Raw genomic sequence first — 25,217 nt, 5'->3', positions numbered from 1 at the left:
TACAGATTTAGCTTTAATGACTCTTTGCTGAATTGAAGGCATTACATTTCACAGCAAAAGTATTACGCAATTTCTGCGTGAATCTTGAGAGCAGCCATGTATTAAATAATAGATTGCCTCGGAGGGAAGAGTGCGGTGGAGACCCCCATATTTGCAGCATTAACGCGAGGCATCGTGGAGTGCTTTTGGGCGCATCACAGGAATGACTCACAGCAGTGCTGCAGCTACCAATACAAGCCCAGCACCTCTCAAGCAGCGATTGTAACAATTCACTTTCTTATGAATTTGCTCCACAAAAAGCAGATGAGTTCACTAATCGCCTGTTGAAATATACATCTGTTATACTTATTCAAATTCACAACATATAAAAAGGTAAGCCTTATGTTCACTTTTTAATGCAAAGCATTCACAATATAGTACAGTATCTTGTTTTTGACCATAGTGATCCTAGTTGTATGTGCATAGACAACATATAAATGAAATGTTATGGTGTTTATCGATTCAACTGTATGTTCATGGGATATTGACGATGACTATACATTACTAATGCATTATTTGGTGCGTGAAATGCTGTTGCATACACATGTCTTCCTAACAATGAGCTCTAGTAAGTGGGATAAAGACATATCTCAATGGGTTCTTAGTTGAGTAAATAAAAAAATAACATTTTAAATCAACTGTTAAAATCAACACATCTCTTAGCAACTCAGTTTTACTGCAAATTCATTTTATCAAAAATGTGCAAGTCTGATTAATTATAGAGATATAATTGACATTAAACACGAATATCGAAATGCACAATGCTGTACTGCATTATATTGCATACTTCTGAGATATTCGGTATATCACGTCTGGAACTATCTAAAATTTAAGGTTTTACAGCAATTACTTTCAATAAATAATCGCTGCAAGTCATAAATAATGCAATGGAACATTGTACTGTACAATCTACATATCCTCATATTGACCAAACGTGCCAGACACAAAGCTTGAGCGAAAAAGAGGCAATCAAAGCACATCATAATGCACAGATCATGTCAGACTGACTCAAATGTAGGAAGAGAGCCGGTGTCACAAAGCACAGGGTTGCCTGGTTAATGTCAGATTAAATTGACAAATATTGAAATGAGTTATGCATTGGCTAACAGTACAGTAAAGAAAAAATACTCCACATGTGTATTGTAGTGTATAATGGTTTCATGATTATCAAGACCAAACACGAATTACACAATTATAGGCCTACCACAAGAACTAAAAAGAGAAAGATTGCCATGATGCACCATACTGAATAGTAGTTAAGCCACGCACAAGCGAAGTCAGTTAAATGTCAGATTAAAATCATTATTATTTTCATTCGAAAAACTATATCTTAAGAAAATAAAAAATATGGCATGTATAATCAGAACAGGCGACAGTCCAAAAAAGAATATATCTTGATTAGTATGCTGTATTTTAAAAGTAGAGTTACATTTTTAAAAAACAAAGTAAAATAAAGAAGTGGTTAATATATTTACATTATGCATGAGAAATAAACATAACACTACCATGATATGCCATGCTGGTATGAGTCATATCAGATTGATATCGCATAATATATTCAAGTAACATGTTATGATGACACCCCAAGATATGTCTCAGGCATTGGTACAAAGGAAAAAAAAACTAAATAAACTAAAAGTCCCTGGTTTGTAACATATTAAGTAAAACGATCCCTTGGCACAGGTTATAACACTGTGACCACTTTAATCAGATTTTAGATTGGAAAACGTCCTGGGAAGTCATCTCCCAAAGGAAGAGCTGCTCAAAAGAGGCTATTGCAAAGTTCAGTGAACATCGTCGGCAAGGTTACCCACCATGTGGCTCCAGCTCTTGCATCAGCAAAATGAAACATTTTGTAAAAAAATATTAATAAAAAATGACAGCACTTTATCAATCACCTGCTGGATGGAGTTATTTGATCGCACTTCACCAGGCTAGTGAGTGTGGGTTGGTGAATGGGAAGGGACCAAGACTGGTTGACATTTCACTCACCTCAAATGTTAGCCTTGGATGGGAAATTGGTTCATGCTGTAACTATTGGGAATGTGGAATGCACTGTGAACCTACTGCTGAACTTTAATTTCTAGACATGGATAATAGGATAAATTTGAGATTTAATCCATCCCAGGCTCCTCTTCACTCCCTATTAACATTTTGACTATGTTGTTGCTCTCATATCATCTACAGAATATAAATAATTTCTTTAAAATGTTACTGGACGGTGATATTTTTATCTCCACAACCAACACTTCAAGTCAAGAAAATGCCATATCAACTGAAGCTCCACAGCCGAGCACATTCAGTCGTGTACAAAACACAATGTTACCACCCATAAAAAATGGGTCACTTTTCAAAATTCCATGTGAGTATTGCATGTATGTAGGTATGTTCGTTGAACCTCTTTTGCACCGTACATAGCCAATTATGCTAATTCGAGGTGCCGTGCAGGATAATAAACAAAAGGTTACAGTAAAAAGTAGAGTAAAAATAACAACAAAATGTAATTGATAGACACATGGTCATGACATCTATAAAAAAGTGCATTCGGTTTGATTCCTTGAGAAAGTTGAGTGCCAGTCTGCGCAGTGAAGTGTGCATAGCATGTGTTATATGTGTTATTTCACGAATGGAAACAAATCGTGACATTGGGGCACCAAGTCTCGGACAGAACATCATGACACTGCTATATAAACACTGCACTCTGACAGGGACAACTAATCAGACTATGATTAGTGCCCTACACCTCTATGAACATCCCGTTTGAGTGCCCTTCAGTAGCAACACAGATTGTGGCATATTTCACCTCGTAGCAGAGGCTAGTCAAAAGTAGCTACCCACAAAATGTAAGTCATAATATCGACCACACAGAGATGATTACATAATTTCTCCCCAAAACGGGATTTTAACGTCATGCCTTACAATGGCGAGTCAAGTACTGTACCCTATCCCCAGCAACCTTTGGCTGGATATTACAGTATACTACTTAACGCTGGATCTTAATAAAAACCCTGCTGACAAGTTGTGATATGGGGACAGAAAAAACACGCTGTGATCAATTACAAAGCTGGACACACATTAAATAGAGATTATATGGCATATGTACAGTCATGCCAATTATTTTATCAGTGTGTATTGTTTTCATGACATGCGCTGTTCTGTTTAATTTTGCTATTATGGGTAGGGTCATTGTATCAGTGCTTTTAATGTATTAGCTTGACATTCATTGTGCTGTTTCACTCTATAGTCCCGTACTGGATGTTTATCTCGAGCGCTGCTGTAGCTGCTTTGTTTTCACTCGTCTGCTGCTGTTGCATTTGGCAAATCTGCTGCTCTAAGAAAAAAGAAAAGGAAAAAAAGAACACTTTAAAATTAAAAGAGCCCAAAAAACCCAGGATGTTCAAAAATAAGGTAGAGTACATTTTTATACATGTTATTAATTAAATTAATATTTAACTCATCTTTAAAGTAAATTTTCTGCAAACTTTATAGGAGAAACATACTGTATATTCCATTCGTCTTTTTTGCAGTCAACTTTTTTAATATTATTGGCAAGAGCACTCCGTATACTAGACAGATTTCACCACAACATGCAATAATGAAAAAAAACCTCATGCGTTATTGCATACCATTATGGATAATAAACCGTTCTCGATTTGTTTCTCAAGATACAAATGACATGTATTAAGGTCATCGTCTTATGGACTTCCTAGACCAAGCATGTTGAACTAAAACTATGTATTTGTATGTGGACAGCCAGACGGAGGTTTGTTTTTATGTTATTACCCATAATGCCACAATATTGTCATGTGATGTTTTATTATTGGTGTTCACAGGTGCAGCCAGACTTGGAAGACATTGATCCTGGCTTCATTGAAGACATCTATAAAGAAAACACTCTTGGACGTCTGCAATTCTCGCTGGATTATAACCTGAAAACAAGCCAGGTACCACAGCAGCCTGAACTGCTGTAACAGAAAAAATATTTGCATTGCATTCCTACAGCCTCTGGTATTCAAAATATGTTTATATTTGGATACATTGTGTCTTGCTATATTGATAATCTCTGCACTGCAATTTTCTAACAAGTCTTATTATTATTAGTATCAACTGTTTCTCTCTTCAGGATCTTCAAGTCAATGTGATTAAGCTATCGCCAGAATTATTCAACCCATGTGTAGTGACATAGCGCTGACTGTTGTACAGCAGCTGCAACTGCAGGTGGGCACTTAGCGCACACGCTGCTGAGCATATACGCGGGTATGCTGGCAGGGTGGAGGAACTGGAGCTGGGGTTATGGTAGATCACTTGGGGAAGCCCCTGGAACCCTCTGGTGGGTTCGAGAAGGGAGGCGCGGCTTGGCTCCGCGCTAGCCAAGCCGCGCCAAGGGGAACATAAGCAGCGGAGAGCGAGAGCTCCGGGCTGCCGGTTCTGAGATTGTTCTCGTCTCGTCGTCACTGTCATCGTCGCCACCCTCATCGCTGCCGCCTTCGCCCGATCATTAAGCGGCCGGACAGTAGTTGGCTGTCCCAGTCGACGCCGTCGGTGCAACGCAGAGAAGGTTGTGTCTGGGACGGGTCGTGCGGCAGCGTGGTCGTGAGAGAGAGGGGGCCAATAAAAGGGGAGGACAGTGCCTCCTGCGATGCACACCACCCGCACGCACACAAAAGTCTCGAGCGTCGAGCAAGAGAACGAGAAGAAAGGATGCACGACACTACATATGTATCATTCCACCCTTAATGGATTGATTATAAAGTCTCTCACTCGTTTAAAGGAATGTATTTTTTACAAAAATTGTTAGCTATTTAAAATTTTGTATACCATGGAAGTGTTGGGTAATTTCACAAAAAAAAATCACTCATGCTTCCCTACCTCAGAACTTCAGCATGATGTCCTTTCCAGACTTTAGCAAACATAAGTTTCCTTTTTTCCCCCAGTCACAGAGTTCTGTATGTGTTATCCTAACAAAAACTTTTGTTTTTTTCGGTTGCAGTTTACTGTGGGAATCTTGCAGGCAACAGACCTCGCAGCGATGGACATTGGAGGCATGTCCGATCCATACGTTAGAGTTTACTTACTCCCTCACAAGAAAAAGAAATTTGAAACAAGTGTGCACAGGAAAACTTTGAACCCGATATTTCAGGAAAAATTTACATTTACGGTAAGATTGTAACTGCTTACAAATATATATATCAGTTTTCAATTATAGCAAGGATATGAACATCTGAAATTAATGTTCTTATGACATACTCAGCTATTAAAATGGATCACCGAGTGGTGGTTTGGCTGTACATCATCTAGACATGCATTTGCATTTAATGCCAGTTCAAACCAAATTGTATTATACTCTACTCTACCAATTGATTCTAGATTTGAAGTGTTCGTGACTGCAAGGATCCATACTCTTTGGTTCTTTCGGTAAAGTCACGTAGGTGAAAAAAAATAACTAAATTAAATCACATTCCAGAGGCAACACAAGCTTCCGTCATCAGGTGGGACAACCAGAGCAAAAAAAAACCAGAATTACGATAGTGGGCAGAGAGAGCTATTTGTGACAAGCGATTATATAGGGTAAGAGGGGGGGAGGAGCTAGGGAGGATGGATGCAGGGGGGGGCGGCGTGTGGAGTCGGGGGCGGGGGTTAAGCTGATTAATAACATCCTTCTAGGATGCAGGGGGGGGGCACCCACACAGATTCCTATCTGAAACCTGACTCCCACCATCATCCGGCACAGAAGAATTCCCTCATCAAAACATTACACATTGGGCCCACTGCATATCTGTCCGACACCACCTAGCCAGTGAATTGGAACACGCACGCCAGGCCCTAAAGATGAATGGATATTCGGACCAAATTATCCGCAAAGCTGTTTCTCCAACCATAGAGAGACAACCCCCTGAGACTCTTATCAAAACCACCACGTTACCATACATAGCAGGCGTTACCAAAAAGATTTCCAAAATCTTAAACAAACACAATATCCAGGTCCGATTAAGTATAGTACACAAGATCCGTGATCTAATCCCATCCGTAAAGATTGTCATTCCTGACATGCAATACCCTGGAGTCTACAAACTTAGTTGCATTTGTGGCGATTGTTCCATTGGGGAAACTAAACTACATGTATCGGACCGTATTCGCGAGCAGAAGGCGGATTTGAAAAATGGCAGAACTGGATCTTCCGCAGTTGCTGATCACTGCTATAGCGCGGTGGGCTCTCATGATATTGTTTTTTCCGAGACTAAGGTACTCTGCAGACCGTCAGGCTACTATCAAAGATTTGTTCATGAAGCCATCCAGATATACAAACACAGACATAACTTCAACCGAGAAGATGGATTCAAATTGATCAATCATTGGAAGGATGTTATTAATCAGGTAAAATCTTAATTGCAACAGCTTAATCCCCGCCCCCGACTCCACACGCCAGCCCTCCCCCTACATCCTAGAAGGATGTTATTAATCAGCCTAACTCCCGTCCCCAACTCCACACGCTGGGGCCCCCCCTGCATCCTAGAAGGATGTTATTAATTAGCGTAACCCCCGCCCCCGACCCCCCCCCCCGCATCCCTTCTCCCTGGCTCCTCCCCCCCTCTTACCTTATATAATCGCTTGTCACAAATAGCTCTCTCTCTGCCCACTACAGTAATTCTGTTTTTTTGCTGTTGGCCCACCTGATGACGGAAGCTTGTGTTGCCTCCGAAACGTCGTGATTTAATTTAGTTATTTTATTTTTTATATATATTTTTTTCACCTACATGACTTTACCGAAAGAACCAAAGAGTATCTACCAAATTAATTATTTCAATACTTTTATATTTTATGTGGAGAGATGGATATGTGAATACACTGTCTGCTTATTTATGTTGTTACTTGTATTCTCTACAACAACGCTCATGATTTTTGTTATTGTGGAACATTTCAGATCATTGCCCCACCAGTAATTATCTCATTATATTTTCACATTGTGACCCTGTGCAGGCATGATCTGAATTCCTGCTAAGTGTATCACATTGGGAAAGTGTGTTATTTATTATCATTCTTGTTATGTTTGTCAACCCAGAAAATCCTGAGTCTCGTGATTGCTAGGTTTTCAGTAGGAGGCGATACTTGCTATGTTCTTCTTGGTTCTTTCGGTAAAGTCACCTAGAAGGGAAGTCACGAAAGCTTTAAATCGAAATTGCTATGCTATGTTTATAAACTGAATAATTTAGACAGTGACACTGGAACACAAGAGCCTGCGAATAAATGTATGGTAAAGATCCAGGGCGGCTGCTGGATTCGAACTGGAAACCTCTGCAACAAATGGCGAGAGTGCTACTACTCCGCGATTTAAGTCTAGTCCGTAAACTGTCTTGAAACCGGGAAAGTTTTGGCATTATATTTTCACTAAGTAGTAATTTGCTGCGTATCCTAAATTTAACGTTAAAGGCATATGCAGTGAGGGAAAAAAGTATTTGATCCCCTGCTGATTTTGAACGTTTGCCCACTGACAAAGAAATATTTTAATGGTAGGTTTATTTGAACAGTGAGAGACAGAATAACAACAAAAAAATCCAGAAAAACGCATGTCAAAAATGTTATAAATTGATTTGCATTTTAATGAGGGAAATAAGTATTTGACCCCCTCTTAATCAGAAAGATTTCTGGCTTCCAGGTATGTTTTATACAGGTAACGAGCTGAGATTAGAAGCACACTCTTAAACGGAGTGCTCCTAATCTCAGCTTGTTACCTGTATAAAAGACATCTGTTAACAGAATCAATCAATCAATCAGATTCCAAACTCTCCACCATGGCCAAGACCAAAGAGCTCTCCAAAGATGTCAGAGACAAGATTGTAGACCTACACAAGGCTGGAATGGGCTACAAGACCATCGCCAAGCAGCTTGGTAAGAAGGTGACAGCAGTTGGTGCGATTATTCACAAATGGAAGAAACACAAAAGAACTGTCAATCTCCCTCGGCCTGGGGCTCCATGCAAGATCTCACCTCGTGGAGTTGCAATGATCATGAGAACGGTGAGGAATCAGCCCAGAACTACACGGGAGGATCTTGTCAATGATATTAAGGCAGCTGGGACCATAGTCACCAAGAAAACAATTGGTAACACACTACGCCATGAAGGACTGAAATCCTGGAGCACCCGCAAGATCCCCCTGCTCAAGAAAGCACATATACATGTCCGTCTGAAGTTTGCCAATGAACATCTGAATGATTCAGAGGACAACTGGGTGAAAGTGTTGTGGTCAGATGAGACCAAAATGGAGCTTTTTGGCATCAACTCAACTCGCCGTGTTTGGGGGAGGAGGCATGCTGCCTATGACCCCAAGAACACCATCCCCACCATCAAACATGGAGGTGGAAACATTATGCTTTGGGGGTGTTTTTCTGCTAAGGGGACAGGACAACTTCACCGCATCAAAGGGACGATGGACGGAGCCATGTACCGTCAAATCTTGGGTGAGAACCTCCTTCCCTCAGCCAGGGCATTGAAAATGGGTCGTGGATGGGTATTCCAGCATGACAATGACCCAAAACACATGGTCAAGGCAACAAAGGAGTGGCTCAAGAAGAAGCACATTAAGGTCCTGGAGTGGCCTAGCCAGTCTCTGGACCTTAATCCCATAGAAAATCTGTGGAGGGAGTTGAAGGTTCGAGTTGCCAATCGTCAACCTCGAAACCTTAATGACTTGGAGAAGATCTGCAAAGAGGAGTGGGACAAAATCCCTCCTAAGATGTGTGCAAACTTGGTGGCCAACTACAAGAACCGTCTGACCTCTGTGATTGCCAACAAGGGTTGTGCCACCAAGTACTAAGTCATGTTTTGCAGAGGGGTCAAATACTTATTTCCCTCATTAAAATGCAAATCAAATTATAACATTTTTGACATGCGTTTTCTGGATTTTGTTGTTGTTATTATGTCTCTCACTGTAAAAAAAAACATACCATTATAATTATAGACTGATAATTTCTTTGTCAGTGGGCAAACGTACAAAATCAGCAGGGGATCAAATACTTTTTTCTCTCACTGTACATATGTACATGAGACGTTTGGTTGTAGTGGCTATGCTCCAGTCCTGTACTAAACACTTTGTTATGTGTTGTATGTTTTGCAGGTTCCTTTTGAAGAGCTTGTGGAGCGGGTGTTGGTAATGGTGGTTTATGACTTTGACAGATTTTCCAGACATGATATAATTGGAGAACTGAGAATACCTTTGAGCTCAGTGGATTTATCACATTCAGTAGAGGAATGGCGAGATCTACAAAAAACTGAGAAAGATGATGTAAGTAAAACAATCTCACACCAGTATTAATTTATTTGAAATCTCACAACAGTCCTAATTTATTTCATAATCATCATGCAGAATGCTTGTGGCAGTCAGGTTCAGAAAGATCCCTTCCACCTCTATAGGATTTTAAGAAGGAACACTGCTGTAAATGTAATTATTGTATTCAATCTTTAGCACATTTGTCTACTCCAAGATATTGTGGATGGCTTTGGAAATCCAAATGATTTTGCACCCAGTCCATGGAATATGTTTACCTCCATGCTCTTTGTACAATATTTTAGTCTCATTGTGTTTCCATGACCAGTGCTAACTTTGTTTTGCTGGCCAAGGGTTTTCCATGAGCAGGGCCCAGGCTTCACCACTGTGAGTCATAAGGCTCCAGAAACTAAGGGTAGGAGGTGGTCTTTCCCAAAGCAGCAATGCCTGAAATGTATTACATGTGTAGTGCAGTCCAACCACGCGGAGCCGAGGAATTTTATAAGGGCTGGTGGCCGTTTATTAACACGCCCTTTCACACTGCATCTTACACTCACACCAGTGTAGGTGCCCTCTATTCTCTGTCCTTCCCTTGGACCTGGGATAACTTTGCACGTCGGAGCTACTCCGGCTACCCCTAGGATACCTCGGGAATACTATTATGTTGGGATCTCTTCGGTCACCCTTAGGCTCTCTTGCCCGTCTGCCCGGGGTGGGGTATCAGCCAACACCGCCCCGCAATGAGGAGAGATACCTCTTCCAGCCGTTCTTCACCTTAGCTCCCCACGACGACCACATGTCCCTCACGTGGTCCCCCTTAAGAATTATCTCGGTAACTCCTCCCTCTTACCTCGGCCCGCCCACTTTCTGGAAAGCTCTTCCGCATGTCCCCGTACGTGGCCCATGACGTTACGTCATCCTTGGCCTCGCATAGCTCCCCATCAACTCGACCGTCCTTACACTCATCCCTCATTGGCTACACATGTGTAGAGGACATATTTCACACATGCTCCACAAATGTGTACATAGAAATGTAAATACAAATGTATACATGTATACATACAAATGTACATACACATGTTTCCAGTTGTGTGCCTTCTTCTATTGTATGTGTATTTATCCAAGCTAGGCCACAGCATCATCATATACAATGTTCAGTGCTCTCAGTTCACCATTCAGTCTGGTCAGAGACAATCATTAACAATATGCAACCATTTTTCGATTTAAAGCTTTCGTGACTGCAGGGATTCATCTTATTGGTTCTTTCGGTAAAGTCACGTAGAATGGAAATAATAAAATAATAAAAATAAAAAATACAGACCTGTTCTTCACCTGAGGACGGCTGCTTGCGTTGTGGCCGAAACGTCGTGAGAATTATTTTATTATGTTTTATTTTTATTATTTTATTATTTCCATTCTACGTGACTTTACCGAAAGAACCAAGAAGAATATGCAACCAAGCGGTTGCACACCTGATTGTACAGAGTGGACACAGTGGATCAGTTTCCTGTGACAACCGGAGCAGAGCCTTAGCTCTGCTCGGAATAGGATGATCCAACCAGCAGTCCAGACTCAGAGTGCTTTCCTGGTCAATAGCCAACAGATCCTCGACGCCACACCGCCATATTATTTTTGGCAATTGGCCGAGCACTCAAGATACTTACATTGATTGACCAACATCTTTTTTCATCTCACATTTGTTGCACATATGCCCAAAGGCTTAAAATTGTATTCTTGCTCAACTGGTGCATCCTTGTATATATGTGACAAGAATATGATTTTTTGTATCATGCTCTCCAAACCCCTCAACAAGTTGCAGAGGGGTTTGGCAATATGCATAATTACAATGGCTATGCACACCCACCAGATTAGGTGCCACATCTCTAAGTACAGCTGTGGGGCAATCCCTGTGTCCTGCATTTGCATCAGGATTTAATGTTATCCACAATGAATATTGGTTATACCGATTTTGCCAAACAAAACGATGTCTAAATTGGAAAAATAACAGGGTGGAGTCATTTTACGAATAGTTTTTGTTGCCAGAACTATCCAATGTAGGAACATTTGTGCAAAACAGTCTGTTCTCCTATAAGGCATATTTTAATAACGTGAATTGGATATAACAGAATTCATGTATTCAGGAACACATTTTTACAACGCAGATGTCAATTGAATATAAGATGATTAAGTGAACAGAACTATGTCGCGTGAGTAGGAAAAAGCAGTTGTACTGCCGCTTTGGCGTAGCATCACACAAAGTGGGATGCTGCTGGATGCTTCTAGATGCTACCCATGCGCCTCAGTCTTTGTTCAACCTGCGTATGCATCATACGTGTTATCGCGGACTGTGCTTTATCCTATATTATTATAACGCGATTTTTCCATAATGAGGTGTTCTTCAGGAACGCAACTGTATATTTTGAAGAAGTTTTGATCATTCTCCTTATTCTTATATTTTTCAGCAAGACAGATTGGGAGATATTTGCTTTTCTTTGAGATATATACCATCAACCGGAAAGTTAACCGTTGTTATTCTAGAAGCCAAAAACTTAAAGGTCATGGACGTCAGTGGAGCTTCAGGTGTGTATACTAATATTTTGTAAAATGTGCACAATTGTTTGCATTATTACAATACTATGAGTTCATATTTTTATTACAAGGCAGTTTATCAATGGTGGGGAAAATATATAAATGTAATGAAATTGCAGAACAAAGTTGGCATATCAGTTGGCATCTTACCGAGGCCATCGATCTGACTAAATTAGTTTATTCAGAAAGTATTAGGGAGAAAAAAAAACATCTGGGAATGTATTATATGTTCAGAATTGAATGAGGCTGTTTATTATCCTTAAATTGTTGTAAAATCCAGCTTTAGCGTTTCAATATCAGTGTTGAAATTGTAAAAATTCAGCTTGAGAGTCTTGGAGTACACCTTTTGTCAAGTTGCTTTGAATACAATGTGGATATGCAACTAAACCTCAACAAGGCATATAAAAAGTGGCCGTAATTATTTCTAAAGGAAAAAAATGAAGGTCGTCTCTTCAACAACACAGGTGGCGAAAGGAAGGACATTCCAGAATATGGAGGCAGGAAAGGAAAAGGAGCGACCTCTGCCTGAGAGCGAACGTTGACTAAGTCTCAATACAATTCCGGAGAGTTGAGATTTGGGTGAAGAGAGAGGGATAGCTTTGGATCAATAACAACGCCAATATTTTGCACAATCTTTTATAGTATAATGTCAGAGTTTAGCAGCTCCGTGCTCAAATTGTAGTCCTTACTGAGTGTGGACTTTTTGATGGTGAGCAACATTTCGCTGGAATAAGCTAGAACCAATCCAAGATGAGACTTCTTCAAGGCAGGATGTGAGAGTAAACAGTGAGGCTGGGTATATGGGGTCAATGACAATGTAGTTAAACAACATTAAAACTAGAGATTATGTTGCTGAGATTAAGCAGATATTTTAGGAAGAATAGACAGCCGAGATTTAAGCTTTGTGGGATGCCATAGCACAGGGGGTTTATTTACAGGAAGGCAGTCCTTGTTTGGAAACGTACGAGTGATTTTAAAGGTAATACCAGAACCACAAGAGAAGTGTGCCCAAGACGTGTATATTTTGGAGATGTTCAAGGAGAATTGCATGGTCTATGGTGTCAAAAGCAGTCATTCAAGATCTGAGGAGACCCGAAAGTCATTTACCACACATAGGAAAGCAGTTTCAGTCGAATGACCATGGCAGAAACCACATTGCGCTGGGTTCTGGAGACCTTAGAGGAAGGGGAGTTTGCAGAGATGGAAGAAAATAACTCATATTTATTTATTTATTTATGAGGAAAGGGAGGTTTGAGAAGTGTGCAAGGAATATGGGTTCAGTGTTGTTTCCTTTTTATATGAGAGTGCTTCTTGTACTAAAACACAAACGGCACTTTCATATGTTAAAGACACCTCGAGAAGGTGCCATTTCATTTTCAGGGGGATCACTGTTCTTTAAATTACTGCAAAAACGTGCAAAACCTTCTTACATCCAATCATAGAGCTGCTGTCTGTTCAACATCACCCAAATTCAAACTAAACCTGAAAAACATTTCAAGGAAATAGCAAACACAAATAAAACGGTATATTCAGTTTGTTATACCACATGCTAAAAATAGCAATACAGATCATAATGTTTAATTTTACTTTACTACATGCACAGGACAGTGCTAATCATCCTTCACTCGTGTAATGGTACATCTGGTACGTTTTCGTTCTGAACAGACCCTTACGTCAAAATCCAAGTCATGGAGGGAGGAAAAAGACTGAAGAAAAAGAAAACAACCATCAAGAAAAAGGCACTAAATCCGTACTTCAATGAGTCGTTTTCATTTGATATTCCATTTGAGAACATAGAGGTAATGCAACTCGTCACTAACCTTTCAACATTTCAGATGTTATCAGCGTTATTCGTTTTCTAAAAGGTGTAGAATATATATTAATTGCATCATATCGACATTATTCACAAGGTTATTCTAATACAGGGTTCCGCAACATTTAAAAGGCCCATTTCTTTTTGTCTTTGACCAAAATAGTTCCGGAGCCGCATCACACGCAGAGCTACTTGTACACAAACACAGACACTGCAGGAATACAGCAGATGACAAACAAATTCTGATAAATAAACAAAATAGGTGATAGAATAAACTGCATCTATATCGTTCTCCCCACCCCCCTTTAGTTATTCTTTAACAATAGTTTGACTTTACTTTTGTTGTCATTAAGACATTCAATAGTGGCCCAGTCCCTGCCATATTTAATCAATTATCTTTATTTTAAATTATGTTTAAGATTTAAGTTTTTTAAACGGCTGCCCGCAAGAGGGCAGCCAATGAGCCACACGGAAGAAGCCAAAGAGCCACGGCATGCGGCTCTGGAGTCGCAGGTTGCCGACCCATTTTAATACAACGTCCATTATATATACAGTAGGACTCCCTTTATGAGACCATTTTACGTGACATGAGCTTCCGATAAACGATGCTTCCTGCTTCTATGCATCACCCCTTCCTGTTATTCTAGAATTTTAAATAATAAAAAGTCATGGATGGGTTTAATGATATAAGGTTAAAATGGAAAATAATTTCATCTGAGATGCTGCAACCTCAAGTTACTGGGACATATTTCTAGCACACTGCATCACCCTTAGCATGCTACACATGTGATGGCCATTAAAATGCCATGTTATTTCTAACATGGTGGGTTAGGTGGAAATATATGGATGGACTCACGGATAAGGAGGTCCCGCCAAACTGATGGAAATTATTTTCTAATTTATTTGGGAAAATGCATCACTTGTATTGCAGATCACAAACAAAACTTGTATGACATAAAAACAGCGTACACATTACTGCTTACTTGCGCCAACAGAAAATCCAGCTGGTTTTCTCAGTGATGGACTATGACAGCCTGAGCCGGAATGACGCGATTGGGAAGGTGTATGTGGGCTGTGGAGCAGCGGGCGCCGGCCACCGCCACTGGTCAGACATGCTCGCCAACCCTCGCCGGCCCATCACACAGTGGCATACATTGCAGCCTGTGGAGGAGGTCAAGGCCTCGCTGGGGAAGCTGGATACTCCTCTACCATAACATCCGCATCACCCACATTATGGTTTATCCACTGGTTGACCTCTGTAGTCTCTCAACCTCACTTCACATATATAGTATATCATCCTTTATACAGCGGCTTCAGGAGAAGGGAGCGCCGAATTTTCAAAAACGCCGGATAATCACAACATTATTTAAAATAGCGTATTTTTGCACGTTCTTGTATAGCATGTTTTTAGGTGTTGTATTTATGCTTCTTGTGCTTTAAATGTGTTCACTATATTAAATTGGCATAAATAACCATATTGATTTGAAACTTTCGTGACTGCAGGAATCCATAGTCTTTGGTTCTTTCGGTAAAGTCCTATCTTACAGTTACATGCTAATTTTTCACATTAACACCATGCTAATCTCTCACATTAACATGTCCACTTCCGTGCCCTCGTCGAAGAGGCCACTTTCCTAACTTACAGTTGCATGCTAATTTCTCACATTAACATCACTAGCCCCGGCGGACTGGTGCAGCCTTTGGAGCAGTTTTGCCGGATCGACCCTGAACCGTCAGAAAATGTTGCAAGCTGGATAATCACGCGCCAGATCATTGATGATCAACTGTATATACATATAATTTCCTCTAAAGGATTTCTGTACTTGTGGACTAAGGTTCAAATTACTCAAATTAAATAATATCCACATGAAGGAATCACATACTGTTAAACATGTCACACCGTCTTGATATTATTCTCTTTGGCTTCTAACCCAGAGACAAACCAAAGTATCTTATTTTCTCTGATGGCTCAGATGATTCTAATACCTGATTCCAAAGAACACAGGATGAGATGTTACTATCCTTTGTGCAAGCACTTCCAACCTTCCAGAGAATATGGCTTGATATCAGCCATTTTATGATATTTAACCTTTTCTTATGGGAGATGACCATCTTATATTCAACAGCTTGTTGAAGGTTTTATTTTACTGTTGTCCATAAGTGTTTCAAATGAAAGGGTCAAAACATTAATCTCGATCGTGAATACATAAAATAAAACAGAACAATGTATTGGCAACATTTCCCCTCTTTGCACCAAAAACAGAGTTTTCTCAATTGTTAAATTAAACTTATGATGGGTGCGATACACCAAATATTAAGTGTTATTACATAGTTAATCAATTCAATGTTTTAGCAATATTTGTCATATGCTATGACTGTAATTGCTTAAATAATACATACATATATTCTGTGATTATACTTTCAATAAAAGCATATAAAATTAGTTTTTTGTATGATTGTAATGAAAATAGATCCTGCATGCAGTGTGAGGGGACTAGTGGCCATGGGAGGTAATGACAGGGAGGTCAGCCTACAGTACGAATGTGAAGTATGGGAATTGACGGCAGGAACTTCTTGACGGGAACACACTTTTTATTAAATCTTTACGTGTCAAAATACAACGTGTAGTCTCCTTTCTTCCGACTTCACACTCCACTACTCTCGTGTAAACTCTAGGCCTCTGGCTACACACGATACCCTTCACTCGTGTAGACCCTACGCCTCTGGCTACACAATACACTCGACTCGTGTAGACCCTATGTCCCTGGCTACACAATCCATTCGACTCGTGTAGACCCTATGTCCCTGGCTACACAATACATTCGACTCGTGTAGACCCTATGTCCCTGGCTACACACACTGCATTCGGCTCGTGTAGACCTTATGCCTATGGCTACACACACTACACTCGCCTCTGGGTTACACAGAGTCCCGGTCCCGTTAGGACAGCGGGACTAGGTACCGCAGGGCCCTAGGTCTTCATCCCCGTCTTCATTCTTCGCTGGTTACACACTGCCCTCACGCCTGTGTGCATCCCCTTTTATAGCCCCTGCTCACGAGAGGCGGAGCTGATGCGTACTTCAGCGTGAGCATCGCTCCTTAATGAACCAATCACGACGCACTCTCTCTACGATCCGTTTTCCCCAGCGCGTGTTAACACTCCTCCACCAATCACACCGCGCTGCCACCCGATCACTCCCTCTCAGCACGTCACCGGTCCACAGCCAATCAGTACCCCGTAACCCACGACCCCGCGCTGACCCCTGATCCTCCACCGTCAGCGCACGTCACCACCTACACAGCCAATCATTATGCGCTGGCATACGATCTCTAATTCCAGCGCGTATCACCTCTACAAATGCACTAGTGGCCCCGGGAGGTAATGACAGGAATGGATATCAGTTGTGAGTGTGAAGGGACTGGTGGCTACGGGAATGTTCGAGAAGGGAGCATGGTCAGGTGACGGAAGGTAGAGGGAGCGTCCAGAGTCAGCGAGAATGATCGAGAAGGGGCGAGTGGCCTCGTGTTGATATATAAGGGAGATGCGCGGGAGACTCAGGGTTGTTGCAATGGGATCTCCACCTAATGTCAAGTGAACGCGTCTTCAATAAAGTGCCATGTCAACATAAGTGTGTAAAGTCATTACAACTAGTGTCAGAAGTGGGGTGTCATCATGCCACGGCACGGTCGCAAGAACTCACTGACAACGACTTCGGACAGGGAGAAGACCCCGCTGCAGCAAGCCCCAGGTGGCAGGAACCCAGTGAACAACCCTGCCGGTGAGGAGGGAGCAGCGGCAGTAACAAGGAGAGAGGAGGCTGCCTGACAAAAACAAATAAACGAATGGGTCTAGGTAACAGGACGGTTGGACCGGCTGTTAGCAGGGGTCTCGCAGCTCACCGTGCAGCTTTCCGCAGCTGCGACGAGAGATGGAGTGGCGGAGAGCATGGTGGGAGACCCCGCAGTGGAAACCGCTCAACGGATGGCCGCCATTTCGCGAGTTGGCCAAATGGCGGCCGAGGCGGCTGCTGCTCCAGCAGTACGGGAAAGACCAACTGACTGGCCACGAAGGATGACGCCTGTAAAATAATTCATAGCAGTGGGAGGCGAGTGAGGCGCCTTCACCTGAAGGTTGGAGGCAGCATATGAAGCTATCAGATGGTCAGAAGAGGAATCGCTGAGAGCCCTGCCTACCGACGACGACACCCTCGTGGTGTTCTGAGCTGTGTTGGAAGAGCGAAGGGCTATGCTACAAAAGTCATATGGTGAAATGGCGGCTGTGTTCGATCCTCCATCGAATACGCGGAGAAAGTTCCTGCAAAAAAAGCGGGGGGAGGCCAAGACGCCCCTCGCTTATCGCAGCGCGGTGATGGTGCTGGGCCAGGTAGTGTACCCACGGCTGAACGAGACAGCGCTGGATTCTCTGGCGATGGAGAAAATGCTGGCGCTGGCGCAGGAGATAAGAGTCGTGCTGCCAATTATGGAGGTGCATGAGGGAATGAACTGGAGGCCTCGTGTGGTGGTATGGTCGGGTGATTTGATGTCGGGTGAGGCCTCGAGAGTCTGGTCAGCGTGCAGTGCGGGGATGCCAACGGAGGAGGATCCGGAGCTTGGGGAAGAGGTGACGGCGGTGGTACATGGGTGGGCACGACATTTGTGTGTCTTTCTATCTCTCTCTGTGCATCTCTCTCCGATCCCTACTCCAGTGACCCGGGTGTTGCCGCGGGGTCCAGTTTCTGTCCTGCCTCCTTCCCCCTCTCTCCCCCCCTGCAGCCGATCTCTCCAGTGCTGCCGTGGTGGTCCACTTTACTCCAGTGACCCGGGGCTACTGCAGGGTCCACTTTCTGCCCCGCTTCCCCCCCCCCCCCTTCTCTCTCCTCTCCTACAGCCAATCTCTCCAGTGCTGCCACGGTGGCCCACTTTACTCCAGTGACCCGGGTACTACTGCAGGGTCCACCTTCTCTTCCCCCCCCCCCTGCAACCGACCTCTCCAGTGCTACCACGGTGGCCCACTTTACTCCAGTGACCCGGGTGCTGCTGGAGGGTCTACTTTCTGCCCCGCCTCCTTCCCCCCCCTTCTCTCTCCCACCCTACTGCCGAGGCCTATATAACCGCGTGCCACGGCAAATCTCTCACCTACTTCAGAAGTTTTTTTTTTTGCTGTGGTTGTCCCACCTGATGACGATCTAAACGTCGTGATCTATTATTTTCTACTTACATAACTTTACCGAAAGAACCAAAGAACATGACTAACGTTGAATTATCCAGTGATATGGTTTCAGTCCTGTCTATAGGTCTTAACTTTGCTGTTACCCCACGTACAATCCCTGTCGATGAGATCATTGCTGAAGTGGAATCAGCAGTTAGACATCTCCCCATAACTAAGCTGAGATGACGAGGCACGAGGTTGCCAAGATTATTGAGAACAGCAAATTGCCAAAAACAAATATTAACTTCAGTGAAGCAAAAGCCTTAAGAGAATTGAGAGCAAATAAAGATCTCTAAATTATTGCTGCTGATAAGGGCCGATCGACTGTTGTGATGCCCCGCGAGCACTACGATAATAAAATCAAAGATTTACTCGATGAAAGTACCTACCTTAAAATTAAATGAGACCCAACCAGCACCTTGGAACGTAAAGCAACAGCAATCATTGCCTCTACATGTGTGTATGTCTCTTGGTGTGGTGTTGCTCTGGTTGTCCCTCTGGGCTGCCCAAAATATATTTCCCTGTGTGTCTTCTCTGTATACAGTGAGGGAAAAAAGTATTTGATCCCCTTCTGATTTTGCACGTTTGCCCACTGACAAAAAAATTTCATTCTATAATTTGAATGGTAGGTTTATTTGAACAGTGAGAGACAGAATAACAACAAAATCCAGAAAAACACATGTCAAAAATGTTATAAATTGATTTGCATTTTAATGAGGGAAATAAGTATTTGACCCCTCTCTCAATCAGAAAGATTTCTGGCTCCCAGGTGTCTTTAATACAGGTAATGAGCTGAGATTAGGAGCACACTCTTAAACGGAGTGCTCCTAATCTCAGCTTGTTACCTGTATAAAAGACACCTGTTCACAGAAGCAATCAATCAGATTCCAAACTCTCCACCATGGCCAAGACCAAAGAGCTCTCCAAGGATGTCAGGGACAAGATTGTAGACCTACACAAGGCTGGAATGGGCTACAAGACCATCACCAAGCAGCTTGGTGAGAAGGTGACAACAGTTGGTGCAATTATTCGCAAATGTAAGAAACACAAAAGAACTGTCAATCTCCCTCGGCCTGGGGCTCCATGCAAGAACTCACCTCGTGGAGTTGCAATGATCATGAGAACGGTGAGGAATCAGCGCAGAACTACACGGGAGGATCTTGTCAATGATCTCAAGGCAGCTGGGACCATAGTCACCAAGAAAACAGTTGGTAACACACTACGCCATGAAGGACTGAAATCCTGCAGATCCCCCTGCTCAAGAAAGCACATATATATGCCCGTCTGAAGTTTGCCAATGAACATCTGAATGATTCAGAGGACAACTGGGTGAAAGTGTTGTGGTCAGATGAGACCAAAATGGAGCTCTTTGGCATCAACTCAACTCGCCGTGTTTATAGGAGGAGGAATGCTGCCTATGACCCCAAGAACACCATCCCCACCGTCAAACATGGAGGTGGAAACATTATTCTTTGGGGGTGTTTTTCTTCTAAGGGGACCGGACAACTTCACCGCATCAAATGGACGATGGACGGGGCCATATACCATCAAATCTTGGGTGAGAACCTCCTTCCCTCAGCCAGGGCATTGAAAATGGGTCGTGGATGGGTATTCCAGCATGACAATGACCCAAAACACACGGCCAAGACAACAAAGGAGTGGCGCAAGAAGAAGCACATTAAGGTCCTGGAGTGGCCTAGCCAGTCTCCAGACCTTAATCCCATAGAAAATCTGTGGAGGGAGCTGAAGGTTCGAGTTGCCAAACGTCAGCCTCGAAACCTTCATGACTAGGAGAAGATCTGCAAAGAGGAGTGGGACAAGATGTGTGCAACCTGGTGACCAACTACAAGAAACGTCTGACCTCTGTGATTGTCAACAAGGGTTTTGCCACCAAGTACTAAGTCATGTTTTGCAGAGGGGTCAAATACTTATTTCCCTCATTAAAATGCAAATCAATTTATAACATTTTTGACTTGTGTTTTTCTGGATTTTGTTGTTGTTATTCTGCCTCTCACTGTTCAAATAAACCTACCATTAAAATTATAGACTGATCATTTCTTTGTCAGTGGGCAAACGTACAAAATCAGCAGGGGATCAAATACTTTTTTCCCTCACTGTATGTACCTCGTGTCTGTTCACGAGTCATTGTCCTCTGTTTTATGTTGGTATGTTCAGCCCAGAAGATGAACACAAAAATTGTAGCAGTCTTTTGAAATACGTGGTCAACCAGGTTAGTGTCTAACTGTGTTGTTGGCCGACTGGTATTCATTATGTTTCTAAGGTTTGTTGAGTTCTCGTCTCCCATCTTCTTGCTGTATTTGCCTCCATGCAGTTTGCCATTCTCTATGTGCTATGTACGTGGTGTCCTCCTGTATGTTCCCTCGCTATGTGTTTTACCCCATTTCCACCTGATGATGAGCGCTTGTGTTGCGTTTCAAAACGTCGTGATTTTAATTTTATTTAAGTTTAAATTCTACATATGTGACTTTACCGAAAAAAACAATGAGTATAATCATTGCCAAGTCATCAATTCCCAAGGAAGAGCAATATCTGATCAAACCAAGGGCATCAAAACCACCAAGACTTTATGGGCTACCAAAAATTCACAAACCTGATGTCCCATTAAGACCCATAGTAAGTACAGTAGGCTCTGCCACGTACAAATTAGCACAATACATAACGAAACAAATACAGCCCCACATCGGTAGGACCACTTCGTTCATCAAAAACTCTCAACATCTCGTAAATATAATTAAAGATATTAAGCTTAACCTTAATGATATTGTGGTAACTTTTGATGTGACCTCTCTGTTCACGAGTGTTCCGGTCAACGAGTCAATTACATTACTCGACACTCTGGTAACGAACAGAGGTTTAGCCAAAGATATCCAAAGACTAGCTGAACACTGTCTAAAGAACACTTACTTCTTGTGGCAAGGTGACTTCTCGATTTAAAGCTTTCGTGACTGCAGGGATTAATCTTCTTGGTTCTTTCGGTAAAGTCACGTAGAAGGGAAGTAATAAAATAATAAAAATAAAACATAATAAAACAATTCTCACGACGTTTCGGCCACAACGCAAGCAGCCGTCCTCAGGTGAAAACCAGGTCCGTCGAGGCGACAGAGTCTGAATGAAACAGCACACGAGCTTGGAGCATATATATAAGCTGGGCGCATTGACAAAGGAATTTGCATATCAAAAGGAATTTAGCATATTTATGGGAAATGCAGGAATGTGATTAGTCCTGCATATGCATGTGCATTATGCAGGATTAACAGCATCAAAGGGAGCTGCAGTTACTGCTGCTGCTGAAATTACTGCTGCTGCTGCAGTTTCTGCTGCTGCTGCAGTTACTGCTGCTGCTGCAGTTGCTGCTGCTGCTGCACTTGCTGCTGCTGCTGCACTTGCTGCTGCTGCAGTTGCTGCCTTATCCATTTTAATATAACACTATGTATTATTCTACCCACCCTAATGTGTATCACACTGCTATATGTTTACTATACAATTACGACACCATACATTACTCTGCACACTGCACCATGCCAGTGAGTGGAACGCGGTCTGAAAGTCACCGTAAACGTGAACACAATCAGTTAAGATCCGAAATGGTTTATTACGTCCTTCCAATGATTGCTAAGCCAGAATCCATCTTCTCGGTTGAAATTGTCTCTCTGTTTGTATATGTGGATCGCCTCATGAACGAATCTCTCATGATAGCCAGATGGCTTGCAGAGAACCTCTGTCTTGGAGAAGTCAATGTCATGTGAGCCCACTGAATTGTAACAGTGATCTGCCACGGCTGAGGTGTTTGTCCTACCGTGTTTCAGGTCTGCCTTATGTTCACGGATGCGGTCCGAGACATGTCGTTTGGTTTCCCCAATGTAACTGCTACCACAGAGGAAACTTAGTTTGTAGACGCCAGGGTACTGTATGTCTGGAACCACATATTTTACAGACGGGACCAGATCACGGATTTTATGTACTGTGTTGAATCGGACCTGGATCTTGTGTTTAATCAGGATTTTGGAGATCTTTTTTGTGACCCCAACAATGTAGGGTAAGGTGATGGTCTTTCAGATAACACGCAGTGTTTACCGAAAGAAAATGCATACTGACGCCTATCTGAATGCAGTCACACCATCACCCCGCACAGAAATCTGCTCTTATCAAGACACTCATTCATCGAGCTAAGAAAGTGTCAGATGGTGACAGTCTGAGAATTGAAATTCAACATGTTAAAGAAGCGCTGGTTACAATGATGCACAAATCAACAGGGCATTGAATACCAAAACCAAATCAAATAACAAGAGCATTGAAACTGCCCAAGTAATTAAAACTATCAAAATACCGTACATTGTGGGATAAACTGATAAACTAGTCAGATGTTTGGAAAAACAAAACACCTGAGTCATATTTGGCATGGTACATAAAATACAGACATTAATATATGGTACAAAAGATGTACTGTATTACAGAAGCTAACAACAGGTGTCTACATGATTAACTGCACGTGTGGTAAATGTTATGTTGGACAAACAGGAATAATGATTAGCACGAGACTAAAAGAACATCAGAGAAATATTAAATTATCCCTAATTTCAACTGTCAGCAGTAGCAGAACACACGTGCCAACAATTTTGAAGTTTTGTGCAAAACTAGCTACTACTGGCCAAGACTAATTAGAAAATCTATCGAAATTTAAAGAAATCAAAATAACTTTAACCGTTCCTCTTGATATGCAAAATCTTTTGTCAAGGCGCCCTTCCCCCCTCCATCCCAGCTTAAATAGTCTCTCCAAGCCTGGAGTGTGTCATTCAGACTCTGTCTTCTCGACAGACCTGTTCTTCACCTGAGGACGGCTGCTTGCATTGTGGCCGAAACGTCGTGAAAATTATTTTATTATGTTTTATTTTTATTATTTTATTATTTCCATTCTACGTGACTTTACCGAAAGAACCAAGAAGATATATGTTCCTAGCCTGTTTTCTAACTTCTATTGCCCGAGCCACCACCCCACACCTCCAACATGTTTTTCTCCGACCATAATTCCACCTTAGTTGCCTTTCACAATAACCTGTTAACACCCAGCATCAAGCTACTGCGTGCCACCCATGCAGCCCACTTGTCACCCTGAGCTGTCTCTCAGCCAACCAAGCCCTCTGCTCTTTCCAGTGAAAGTGAAGTCTCACTTACGTTGGTTCTCTAACCCGCGTGTTTCTCAGTCTCTCAATATGATTCAAAATATGCATCTCTCCACGCTGCGTTGCACACCGTCCAATTGACATGTACTGTTTAATTACTATGTTGCAACAACATGTTGCAAAAACACACAAAATGTAAATTTTGTGTAAAAAAAAAAACCCAGCCTTATACAAAATGCAAAACCTCAAGGTTCTGAAGAATTGCATTGTGGTCATCTTGTCTGTCACCGTAGAAAAACTGAGAACATGTGACCAATTGACAGGAAGCAAGCAGTGAGACATGTCGACCGGTTTTCTGTTGCTATGGGTTTTCACTTCGTTTACAGATAATTATGTTTAAAATATACAATAATGTTTAAAATATATAACATTCTGGATCATATTTCTGAACATGAGAAACTTGTAACTGTGTGGAGTATAACGCGTTACAGTTGCTGCCACATATATGCGCATCAGTTTAGTCAGGATTGAGTCGTGAAATTATGCATCGAGTGCAGTTGCAACAAAGGCGTGCAAATTCGTGCTTTTTCCCTCTTCAAAAATTATGGACTGCATCTTCGCGCAAACAAGAACACTGAAGCACTACCTCTAATCCAACGAGATCTGATTATGTCGTATATCATTTAAAATGCGCACCTAAATGATCTCTGCTTCCCAGATGGTGAACACTACACGGCAATGCACTCATATGAACATTTTATTTCTATAATATGTATTAATAATACATTAAATGTAAAGATGCTTACACACTCCAGTTTTCGAGTTATACTGTATTAGCCTTCTCTGTGTTGTATATGCCGGATTATTACATTTTGATTAAAATAATAAAAATTATTAAAATAAAAAAAAATCCATAATACACATTAATTATGCTAATGTATATCATCATATGCACGGGGATAATCGTATTAATGTATGCGAATGCTTGCAATTATGTGAATGTGTGCAGTTATGATATTTAGGCTTAGCTTCGTTATCCAGAGTTGTATCAATCAGGATAAAACGATTATCTTTGATTAAACATTTATTGATTATCTTAGTGTGTTTATATTATGTTAGGTCTCCAAATTCATATCTCAACGCAGGATACAGTTCTTATAAAT

At 41.9% G+C, this 25,217-nt stretch overlaps 1 protein-coding gene across 3 annotated transcripts; it reads left to right on the top strand.

Annotated features, from left to right (window-relative positions):
- The first annotated feature begins 203 nt into the window (after window positions 1-203).
- On the top strand, window positions 204-16,222 carry LOC133351339 (synaptotagmin-1-like). Of its 3 annotated transcripts, XM_061566454.1 has the most exons (9): window positions 204-372; window positions 2,227-2,401; window positions 3,284-3,447; window positions 3,873-3,983; window positions 5,030-5,197; window positions 9,153-9,320; window positions 11,765-11,882; window positions 13,557-13,690; window positions 14,700-16,222. In XM_061566454.1, exons 2-9 carry the CDS (start codon window positions 2,248-2,250, stop codon window positions 14,916-14,918), a joined length of 1,236 nt encoding a protein of 411 aa, XP_061422438.1. In that variant the 5' UTR covers window positions 204-372; window positions 2,227-2,247; the 3' UTR covers window positions 14,919-16,222. The 3 variants fall into 3 exon arrangements, with proteins under 3 accessions (XP_061422438.1, XP_061422441.1, XP_061422440.1); XM_061566457.1 differs by lacking the exons at window positions 2,227-2,401; window positions 3,284-3,447; XM_061566456.1 differs by lacking the exons at window positions 204-372; window positions 2,227-2,401; window positions 3,284-3,447; window positions 3,873-3,983 and adding an exon at window positions 4,145-4,257.
- Window positions 16,223-25,217: the final 8,995 nt, after the last annotated feature.

This window comes from Lethenteron reissneri, chromosome 37 (genome assembly GCF_015708825.2).
Source record: "Lethenteron reissneri isolate LAM-NWPU_2019-01 chromosome 37, ASM1570882v1, whole genome shotgun sequence".
NCBI classification, from domain to species: Eukaryota; Metazoa; Chordata; class Hyperoartia; order Petromyzontiformes; family Petromyzontidae; genus Lethenteron; species Lethenteron reissneri.
The sequence above is the reverse complement of the archived record's forward strand: the minus strand, read 5'-3'. Positions and strand labels throughout refer to the sequence as shown.